This window comes from Boleophthalmus pectinirostris, unplaced genomic scaffold (genome assembly GCF_026225935.1).
Source record: "Boleophthalmus pectinirostris isolate CB_2022bp ecotype Guang Dong unplaced genomic scaffold, ASM2622593v1 HiC_scaffold_12, whole genome shotgun sequence".
Taxonomy (NCBI): Eukaryota; Metazoa; Chordata; class Actinopteri; order Gobiiformes; family Gobiidae; genus Boleophthalmus; species Boleophthalmus pectinirostris.
The window spans coordinates 28313182-28324878 of NW_026571018.1; the positions used below are offsets into that span (position 1 = coordinate 28313182).

An 11697-nucleotide genomic window follows, 5' to 3' on the forward strand; every position below is an offset into this window, starting at 1 on the left:
TTTACAGTGAATGATTTATATACACTGTTTCCACCACTTTAAATGCTCTACCCTGATCTGGAATTCCAGTAGCCTTCTGAAGGAACTGTTCACCCACTAAACCAAAACAACAAAACATAAATTAGGGTATAATAACTATTAATGATCCATGCAAGCATGGGTAATGGATAATTATTACATCAAGACAATTATTTTCTATCTAATATACAAAGTATACCACCAAAAGAATTACCATAATAGAGTAAATGACACAAGAGTCTCCAATGAAAAAAACAGTGGAAGTTGCCTTTATTTCGTTCAACAGCTGCAACATCAGAGAGAACCACTGAGAATAAACTAATAACATTCGCACTGAGCGTCTGAAACAAGAACGGGCCCAGTGGAGATGTAAGGCATTAAGACGCCTCGCACTCACACCCGCATCCATTTAACGTAACACTCAAAATCTCACATACAAAATGCAATCCTGTCATCCATTTACATCTGCTATTTTACACTTAGGTCGCCGCCAAATTGCAGCTTTTATCTTCTCGTGTCCCTCTCATGTCTAAGGAGGGAAGGGTCATTGTAAATTTTTAGGTCACCACTGCCCCATGCTGTTCTGGGGGATAAATCAGGACTACACTTGACGCAACATAGACATTGTTAATCTCTATGGTGTATCCCTAAGCAAAACAACCCTCAATTTTGATAACACTGTGAAGGCCAGGGAGAAAAAAGGTCAGGTCATGCTCTGGCCAAAAACGGGGAATTCTGTAGAGGGGGAGGGACATTGGTCATGAAGCTGCTACAGTCTGGTGTTCACTTTGTAGGACGCCTGGTGGGTTCGGAGGCAGTGGGAGGAGGAGGTGGCCCACGTCTGTCCAGGTCCTCGATATAAAACATGATGAGTTTTCGGCGCTCGTCTGGGACACACTGCAGCACGTCATAGCGCTTGTCATTCTGAAGGATCTTCTCCACGTCCTTCAGGTGCTGCTCAGACTCCTGGATCAACTTTCTCGACCTACAAGATGATGATTATTCATTAATATAAGTAAGCTTCTGCCTGATCACAAAGGACCTTTTATCTAGGGGCTGGCATATAGTGGTATGAAACCTATAAAACTAATTATACTTGCATTGCCTAGATCAAGCCAGCTAAATCATAAAATATAAAATTTATGTTGTGTTATAACAAATATTCACAGTATCAATAGATTATTTAATTCATAAAGGCTCATAGTAATAGTAGCCTTTTCTTTTTTTAATACTGGTCATTGAAAATATATAGTGGAAATCACATCAACCTGTACAATACAGATCAGGTCACCTGGCCTACTGACAAATAGACATTTGCCAGTTAACAAAATATTCACAGTGATGAATAGATGCCATCAGAAGCATATGGGTACTCTGTGTAGTAGACATGGACACACCTGTAAGTGATGAATTTTGTCTCCTTTAAAAGCGTCCTGAAGTCAGCTTTGGCTGTTATGTACTTGTCTTTGATGTACTCCTCAAATTCTCGCTGCCTTTTCTAGAAAAAAGAAACAAACATGAGCCAAAGAAAAAAACAACAAAAACATAAGTGATTTTAAAAGAATATGCCAGAACAGAGGACCATAGCATACACTGGCTTATACTTATATCTGTTGAACTTTATTTTAACACAGGTAAATGACCCCGGTTTAGGGCGGTTGTTGGTGACTGTAGTGAAAACATAACATCGTTCTGACTAACCTGCGTCAGGTCACAGAGCACAAACAGACTCGTAGCCCCGAGACGCTAGGTTTGGTCTCTAATGCTTTCTGTGTTGGTTTGCCAACCTAACAGAGGAAGAGGCTTGATTTTTCTTTTGTCATCAATTTACTGCAGTTCTCCTTTACTTTCTGTGCAATTACAACAGGTTAACAGCCCTCATTCAAGTCAAAACAACTTTGGTTATATGCATTCATACGGTTGCCACTTGTTCAATTTGTAACAAAGCACATTTTACAAGTTTAAATTGAAGTCTTACTCTGTCACTCGAGGAGAACTTAATGCAGCGAGGGTCTTCCTTGATCACCTTCTTCACCTCCTTCCACGTGGTTGTCAGCGTTATCTTGAAATGAACAACAAACACAAAAGATAAATACAGTGCTATTCCTGGAATGGCAGAGTCAAAAAAAGCGCCTATAGATTTCATTAAAGTAACCAGTTACATTAACTGTAAACAAATATATTTGCTGGACTGGTTTGGATATTCGCTGTACATTTGTAATTATCACATAATTAAATTCAAGACACCAATTCTACAGTGACATGCCCTCACCATGTTGGTCTCGTCCAGGAGCTGCCTGAACTGAGTCTTCTTCTTTTTGGCCAGAGCTTCCACATGCTCATTGAACAGTTTCTCTTTCTCTTCTCGCTCCAGCAGTGATGCAGACTCCCAGCGGTGGTCCTTCCTCAGATTACGCCGAGTGTCAGACCACGTCGCATCTGATGAACGCACCTGAATCAAAACAGATAATGAGCCCAGTCTGCAGAATCTATGATAGTATTTTTGTCAAGAATAAATAATTAAAGGAAAGCTGTATAATGCAATCTTGCTAAAATGTTTGTTTAGCATAATTATCAGGTAACATCACGTGTTATAAAAGTGAAAAAATTTATAGCACACTCAAATGGCCGATGTCCAAAAGCTTTTTTCAAATTTTTAAATAACATTTTGGCAAAAAGCCTTCATCACACAATTTTTCTTGCTTTAGACCACAATATGTGGTCTCTTGTTATACCTTATACACACACACACATCTCTCTACAACCCACAACTAAGTTGACCCTATGAGGAGTACTGAGAAACATTAAATGATAAGGCCTAAATTGGTAATAAAATATATCTGTCATTCATAATATCAAGTGGACCATCTGATCCATAAGAGAAAGCCTCAGTAATCAGTATACATTAAGGCACAGTAAAAGGTGCAGTTTGTGACATTAAAATGTTAATTAAACTGAGTTTACATTAAGGCCTTATAGTTAACTTGCTGATATCGGCATATATTCTGATTTAGTTTTATTGGAGCAACAGGGAGGAGACTCACCATATCGGACATGAGGGCTTTGAAGTTCTGGATGGCCTCCTCCTTTTTGTGCTGTTCCCGTTCCCGGTCGATCTCTTTGGTCTGCTCAGATCGGGCCTTTTGGACTTCTCTCTCACGCTCTCTCAGACTGGCCTCGATCCGCGCTTGCCGCTCCATCTCCCGCTCCTTATCGATATCCACATTCTACACAAGACAAAGGAAACTTCTGGTCACTTTTGCAGTTTTCGAATCTTGAGGTCAAAACAAAACTAACAGCACAGAAATTTGTCCATTCATTAGACACACAAAAGTCTTAACCTGTACAATAGCAAATACTTATGTGTCTTCGCACACTTCTCTTCCATTTCAAACTGCTTACTGTCCAGTCTAATAATGCCTACAAATCCCCTCTTTTGTTGTTTCATAGAGAAAAAAAATGCTTAATGTGATATGAGTAAATATCTTCTTCCTAGGTTAGAAATTTTGTATTAGATTATTTAGCTGTTTGTTTTTTTTAAGGCTGGATTTTCAATATAACAGTGATTCGTTCACAAGGGTAAAGATCCAAATAAATCATCAAAAGGCAAAAGGTAAGAGCGTGTACCTTGGCTTGTTTCTCCACATATTGTTTGAACAGTTCCTCTCTCAGGGCTGAACTTTCCACAGCCTTATATCGAGGGTCTGTCTCCATTTTATCCTTCACTTTACTCCACCTTTGATTTCCCTCAATGTGGTGCTCACTCAAAAGATCAAAAAAGTCTTGCTTGACCTAAAAGATTTTTTTTTTATGAAATGAGAAAAGTCACAATAAATAATAAAAAAAAAACTAGGCAATTTAAATACCTTTTCTCCCCTGTTTTTAGAGTCCTCCTTCTCCTTTTTCCTCATTGCGGTCATAAACTCAACAAAGATGGCCTCTCTGTCCTTCATCTTTTCAATGGCCTTGAACCTTGAGTCCCGGCTGTGCTTCAGGGCAAATTCACTAAATGTTGTCCTGCAAAAAAAGTTAAATAATTCGATGTACCCGACTTCTTACAATACAGACAAGTTTTTTTTTTTTTATAAATGTAAATTTTTGTAAATGTACGAATCTGTGCCTGTAAAATAAAGTAAACATACAGCTAAAACTAGTATATATCACCACATGTCCTAATATATTACTGAATATTGGCTTACCAAGTTCAGTTATGGTGGCATATATTTAAACCAGCAGCACATGTTACAGTCATTAATTTCAAGTTTAGTTGTAAATGTTAGCTGGTACCTTGCGGTGAGCTTTGACTCCTCCATCATCTTCCTAAATTCATCCTTTGCTTGCATTAGTTTGTTTTTCTTCTCCTTTCTCTCCTCCTCGGCTCTTGTCTTCACATACGAGTCGAAAACCTACAAATCCAACAGTTCGATCATCCATACTACTATTCATTGAGATTTTGCACAATTGTTCTCACGCATAGTTGAAAAGAAACATTCAAACCTGTTTCCTTTCTTTAGGGTTCAGCAGAAGATAACGAGGATCAAAAACTATTTTATGGAGCTCTTTGTCCCAGGTGGAAAAAGCTGACACCTACACAAGATGTGAATTAAGTTAGGTGTCTTATTAAATCCACATTTTATTGGTGTATTAAAGTAAGGTAAATCCATACGCCTCTCTCAAGCAGCATGTCTTTGAACTGTGTCATCCGGGCCTCTAGGGGCACTACCGCTCTCTCTCTGGCAGCTTTCAACTCTGCCTCCATCGCGGCATCCTTTTCGGAGTCCGCTTCCTTGGAGTCCTCCTTCCTGTTGGCAAATTAACCACAAAATGTTACAACAATAGTAGGCATTACAGTGTCTCATAAAAGACTTACTTTCTCTTTTTGGCTTTGGTCGGCTCTTCATCCAGATCATCAGTAGCAACACCAATATCCATGTCGTCTTTATTGATACCTTTGCAAGTTCAAATCAATAGTTAGAGGCAAAAGAGTATAACGGTTACAAATTAACCTGCTCTAGTTTTGTTGTTGTATGGTTAGAATCTCTATGATTGCAAGTTCCACTGACTTAAAAAAAAAAATGAGTACAAATGTTACTGCTCTGTTAGGACTACCATGGAGTTATAACATCCAAAATTGCTGATGACAAATTCCACCTGTATTTTTGAACAATACTAGTTTTTAAAAGGTGCACTATGCACTTTTTCTGATAAAAGGTCTGCCACTTGACTGTCTCAATGGAGAGGTTATGTCTTTGAGTGGAATGTTTGTCAGTATGACATTTAATATGTATCCATGTGAATGGGGAAAAGCAGGTGTCATCACAAGGCCAAAGATCTCTAAAGATTTTGACATTACATAAAAAAGCTAAATTACAGTTAATTTTGGCAACAAAAATGTCTAGGATTAACTTTCTTAGACTTTCAAGATACAAGACCTTCAAGGCACAAGACTAAAATAGTGAGTTTGTGTGGATTTTCTTTTGAATGTAAAATGAGCCTTGCCTTTCAATCTACACGGGCTCTCCTTCTGAGATTTTCCCATTTCCAAATCATGAACACAGCTTATAGTAAATGATGGAAGTACAGTCTCCATACTTTTTTTGCTGTCCTCCTGACCCTTCTTGTGCGGTGGCTCTTGAATGTGCTTGTCCACATCAGCACGTCCAATCAGCTCCTCCGGACGGTCCCACATGGAGAGGCGCGTTGTGGGATTATAGAAGAAAACCCGGTCATCTCCGGTCCACACCACACACCACGGTGTTCCTGGGATCGGGTTAGTGGCCACGGGTCTTGCTTTCTGAGCTGCCTTTTCCTCCTCAGTCATCTCCTCTTCTTTAGCCTAAAATAAAAGTATATTTTATTCTCAATATACAAATTAACTCACAATTACAAACTATTAAAAAAGAAAACTAAACTAGCCTTATATAGTGCCTCTACAGATACTCAGTCACTTTACAATTTTGTTAATAATATAGTAGCTACAGCTGCCCTGGGAAAACTGACAGTCTGTGCCATCAGCCCTCTGGCCACTAACAACCACTCAAGCACACACCACATTCATTATTACAGTAACTGAGAGAATATATCTGAAAGAAATGTAAATAGTTTGAGGGTTCATATTATTCATAAAAAGTACCAAAGCTTAGCTGGATAAGTTAATCAAAACTCAATTTTCCATTTAGGCTTTTTGATGAATGTCTACTTTAAACCATGAAACCAAACCCAAAACATACTACACAGGTCTCCAGAAAGAACAGTTGATAGCCAAGGTCAGTTAAATACAATCAATCAATGAACCTGCCCAGGGACTACAGGTGGAAATTAGCACTGGTGCTACAACCTGGTACAGTGCATCTCTCCTGCGTAGGTTAATGTAAAAATTGTGCGCTGTCCCTGTCTCATTAAATAGAATAAAAAAAATTAAAAATAAAAGATGGTGAGACATTACAGTGATTCTTTCTACGTTGACTGTGTGACTAGGTCAGGGTGACATGTAGCTCTTCAGATAACAATGTATAATGGTTCAGAATTGGTACCTCTTTCATCATCAGGGCATTTTCCATCCTCTGCTCCTCGTCCTCCATCTCCATCGCCTCTGCCTCCTCCTGGGCCAAACGCATCGCCAGTTTTTCAGCCTCTTTTTCTTCAAAACAACAAAAAAATGCACATATGTTTATTGCAATAAGATATACCTCCACAGTGTTTTGAATAACAAGAAAAGTAAATATTTAAAAAGATTTAAAAAAAAAACAATGAATTGTACAAAAATTACTTTCATTTCAACTAAACAAAGGAATTTGTGTCCTTACTGGAAGAAATCAACTACAAGCTACTTATTTTGCACCATGAGAGTAAAAAGTAAAATATAATCTCACGTAAATAGCAGATCTGAACATACCCTTTTCCAAAACAGCCTGAGGTTTCTCCCAGGTCGACTCCAGTGTCCTGTTGTTGTAGTAATAGGTTTTTCCGTCCGCAGTTTTGTATTCTGTCCACTCAGGGAGTTGCAGGGCCCCTGTGAGGGAGGCAGGGGCTGCAGAAAGAGCCAGCTGAGGATGCATCATGGGCACCAGCGGAGGAGCCATACCAGGGAGCATGCCTGAGGAGGAGCAAAGAGAGAGAGAGGGGAGCAAACAGAGAGAGAGGGCAGAGAGAGACAGAGAAACTGGATTACTAACAAATGTAGTCAATAATTGAGTGCATTTTTTTTAGGCTGTGATATCCTTGTTTTTCATGTCTGCTCTCAATTTGAATAAATGCTTGGCTTCTTGCACCTTTTCTTCCCAATGTGTTTTTTATACTGCAAATGGTAAATAAACTAAACTTGAAAATTCTAAAATTCTTATTGGCTGTATTTAATTTTGTTGCTCTTTTGTGTCACGTATTCATCTGCTTTATAGTTCATACATTTACCATCTACCAACGCAAGTACTCAACGCAAATGGTAAATATCCCACTCAAAGAATATTTTAGAACAGTTTCTTTTGTGAGATGTTGAACCTCCACCGATACATTTTTTTATATTTCAAACACTCTGCCTTGGGTGTGTGTTGAAAACCAGACATAGATGAAGCAATGACAACCATGCCACAGCAAAGACAATTAACAACATACAACTCTCATTAAGAGATATCTTCTATTTGCAATCCTAGTTTGCAGCCCAAAACTTCATTTAAATCATATATCGCAATTCCCTAACAAAATTACCATTTTGAGTATAAATTTGTGATAGTCATACGTTATAGACTACGATGAAATATTTACTATCAACTTTGACTATACTAAATCATTACTTATAGTTAATGTTATCATAACTGACCTAAAAACAAAAAGATAAAAAGTGACTATTCAATATTAAGTAAGCAACAAGAAACTTTGATGGAGGCACTGAACCACTGAACACTGATGATCATGTTGAGAGCATTCACCACATGCCACGACTCAGACTCAAATACACTGTTACTATGACAACACCATTCACTACCATGCCATCTACAGCTGGAGGCGGCCGGCTGGTTTACCGTTGGCGCTGGGGCCAGCCTTAACACATGGAGCACCTACTATCTGCATCATTGCTACACCTGCAAGAACAACGGACAAGCAAGCATCCAGTAAACAGAGCAGCACACGGCAGAAGACACAGCTCCTGATGGCTCCACTCAGACAGACACACAGCCAGCACAGGCAAATCACAGAGTAACTCACAGAGACCTAATTTAGTTTGTCCAAATAACGCCCCATTATGTTTGTGTTCTTTCTCCTCTGGGACCACCAGGAGCAATCATCTGATTAACATGTTTACCCAAGCAGTGCTTTCTACTCCTCTTATCTCCTTGTAAATACACATTGGCTTGTGGCTGCCAAATAATAAGGTTAAAGAATTATGCACAATTAAACTAACTTATCCATGGGTTTCAGAGTGAAGAGAAATCAGCGTAACAGCCATAGCAATTAACAATTTAAAGCAAAATATTGTATCTTTTGAATGGTGAAAAGTTTTCAAAATAGCAACTATAAACAGGAATCTGACACCAACGAACAAGCTAAAACCCATGAATAAGCACAACACAACATCACTATTCTCGACAAATAAATTAAGTAAATGATCCAATCCTTGATTTCTTCAGATAAACACACTCTGTATTGTATTGCAACTGTATTGTCATATTCTCTTATTATAATCAATGGGTCTCAATGGGTCATGTGTACCTGGCAGAGGGATGTGCATGCTGGGCAGGGGCACTCTGAAGGGCGGTACCATAACCGGAGGGAAGGCGGGAATGGCGGCTGAGATGGCAGCAGTTGGCTGGGCCACGCTGTGAGGCAGGGCTGTAGGCAGCAGAGGCACAGTCTGCACCGCGGTGACAGGCGACGGCACTGTGGAGACTGTGACCACAGTGACCGGAGACAAGGCAACAGTGGAGGTGACTGTAGCAACAGGCGGCATTTCAGTCACAACAGGCGCTGCAGGGGACAGAAACACAGAAGGCAACAAATCTGAATGGTTTGGTCTAAAAAATATAGATGGTCACAGCAACACCATTACAGCATATACTTGCATACTACTGTATTATGATTATTGCATCATTTACTACTTCTGGAGCTTGTGATACCAATAGCAGCTTTTATTTTTATTTGCATAGCATATAAAATACACAATACTGCAGTCTCTAAAGTTGGTATAAACACAATCTAAACCCAGTTACTCCCTCCAAATAACTTAGTAATTATTTTGTCAGTGAACCATCATTTTATATTGATTTTTGTGTAGGTAATCATTTTACTTACACAGAACATACAGAAGAGTTGCAAATCTATTAATACATTGTTAATTGATTGCACTCACCTGCGATGGCCACTGATGGGGAAGAGGTGGTGGTTGTAGAGTCAGGGCTGGAGGTGAGTGTGTTGGAGGGGATGGAAGTCTGGACGGGGGTGGGGCTGGAGGTGCTTACTGTGGCACCATTTGCACCGTTTGAAGTCGTGCTGGGCCCTGGGGTCGCTGCTGCACCTCCTCCCACTGCACCCGCCCCACCCGCAAGGAGGGGGTTCAGTTCAGACTGTTGAATAATCTTAACACCCTCAGGTTTGGTCCAGGATGACTCTCTGGTCCTGGCATTGTAGAAATAAGCCTGTAAAATACACAGATATAGAAAGAGTTGTGGAAATGGATAGACAGTGCTCAAAAGGTCATGTGGTCACTATTTTGAAATGGTATCAATCTCTCAAAATGTCAGAGTTCCCCAAAAACTATAATACAATTGTAAACTAACAACTAATCTCATTTTCATGCAAGAAGCTAAAACTGACTAAGATAATAACAAACTCAAGACTGCAGCACTAACAGTACATCATACATGCAACTCTTTGTACAATTAATGATACATACTAGTATGTCTATTTGTCTGTTTGGAGGCAGAGGCCATATGGCCTGGCAAAAATATATAAACTTAATGCTACATAGGTTAAGTTTAAGTATATTAAGTATTAAGTTTATTATACCTTTCCCTCTGGCGTTTTGTTCTCCACCCAAATCTCCTCATTTGGGTTAAGTGCTGGAGTCCCAGCAGAAGGTCCAGGGGGCATCCCAGGAGGAAAAACCATTCCAGGAGGAGGTGGCATATTCCCCATGGGAGGAGGAAGAAATGGAGGTCTCTGTTGCTATGAGAAACAAACAACTGATTTCAGAACAAATACTAAATATGGTATACTAAAATAAACTCCACTACAACAGATAATTACATAGTGAAAACATAAAAAGTGAAACATGCCCATTTGGGCATGCACTGACCTGTATGTGTGGAGGTGTTATAGGTGGAGGCAAGCCCCCTGGAGGAGGGATGGGGGGCATGTTTGGATCAAAGGGAGGTCTGGTAAAAGGAGCTCGTGGTGGGGGTCCTCTCATCATTCCAAATGGAGGCGGAGGTCTCAGAAGTGGAGGAGGACCACGTAACACAGGAGTCTGAGCAGGGGCAGCAGCAGGAGGAGTGGGGCTGCGGAACCGGGACGCCTGCTGCGCCATCCTGATGGGGAACCAAAAAACATTGTCAGCAATGAATGAACTAAATCTATTATGATATTACATGTTCGTTGCAAATACCTTTGCAATGAGCAATACAGGAAGTACACATATATAGAAAAACATAATGTTGCATTTGTTGTTTTAGAGTTGGATCAAATATATTGTCAATACACAAACTACTTATAAAAGGCAGCAAAAACAGCTCATTAAAAATAAACTTCCAGGGTAATCAGTATATACCACTAGTTGCTCTAAAAATGTCTTCCAAAATTGCCTGCTGGTTTGTTATTGTGGCGGGTTACATATGTGGCTTTTGCGATAGCAGAGATTAATCTGGAAGTTATCACTTCCCTACAATCCAATGAAGCTGTATAATTATTACATATTTCAACAGTTGCATCCTAAACTACATATGAACAAATCACATATACCAGTAGAAAACCGATTATACCGTTAATATAAATATAAAACAGCCTCAAATCGTACGTCCTCGTCACGTCGCGGTGACGGGGTGTTGTCTGTCTGCCACAGACTGTCCTAAAATAAACCCGCTGCAAATAAAGCTTCGACTGTTTTTTGGGGTAATCGGGACAGAAACGAGTGTCTTACGAGATATGAAAATGCAAATACAATGCAAAGGTGCCGCAAAGCAAAAGCGTGACAGACGGCGTTGTAAACCACGTTATGACTACAAATGAACTTATAGCAGCGATGTGCTAGAGAGGTTTTGCAGCGTTGAGCGATGTGCAAGTAGAAAAGCCCTTTAGAGAAAGATTTGGTCACCATACGAAAACGAAGAGACATTTGCCAGAGTGTCGCAGATGTTTACCAAGTGCCACGAGTGAAATGCTGAGACGAGCAATTGGATAACACTAGAGGAGCTACTGAGCTAACTAGCTAGCATGGCTCGACCCCAAGTTAAAGCGTCATTTGTCTTCCAGTGAAAACAAGAAGATCTCTTATCCAAATGATATAAGGAATGATTTTTTTTTGCTAGATAATGCACTACGTACCAATACATTTGAGGCATTAAAAACTTTATTCTGACCTGTTGTCGTTGAACCCAATACTGTCGCTCTCTGCCTGGTCCGCCATTACAGCAACATGTAAAGAATCTCTTCCTGGAAACGCCTCTGAACTGTTTACAGTATTTCTATTGG

At 39.8% G+C, this 11697-nt stretch overlaps 1 protein-coding gene across 3 annotated transcripts; it reads right to left on the reverse strand.

The window, feature by feature from the left end:
• Window positions 1–264: 264 nt before the first annotated feature.
• tcerg1b (transcription elongation regulator 1b (CA150)) lies at window positions 265–11675 on the reverse strand. Of its 3 annotated transcripts, XR_008631560.1 has the most exons (20): window positions 11586–11675; window positions 10307–10538; window positions 10018–10176; window positions 9362–9647; window positions 8725–8979; window positions 6914–7114; window positions 6552–6658; window positions 5611–5854; window positions 4889–4967; window positions 4685–4820; window positions 4516–4605; window positions 4306–4424; window positions 3885–4035; window positions 3646–3810; window positions 3063–3245; window positions 2291–2470; window positions 1997–2080; window positions 1720–1805; window positions 1416–1516; window positions 964–1003 (listed from the first exon to the last, which is right to left on the reverse strand). XR_008631560.1 is itself a non-coding variant. In XM_020920063.2 (19 exons), the coding sequence occupies exons 1-19, from the start codon at window positions 11630–11632 to the stop codon at window positions 802–804; spliced, it is 3021 nt and encodes a 1006-aa protein (XP_020775722.2). In that variant the 5' UTR covers window positions 11633–11675; the 3' UTR covers window positions 265–801. The 3 variants fall into 3 exon arrangements, 1 of the variants encoding a protein (XP_020775722.2); XM_020920063.2 differs by lacking the exon at window positions 1720–1805 and having other exon boundaries at window positions 265–1003; XR_008631561.1 differs by lacking the exon at window positions 964–1003 and having other exon boundaries at window positions 1457–1516; window positions 1720–1868.
• Window positions 11676–11697: the final 22 nt, after the last annotated feature.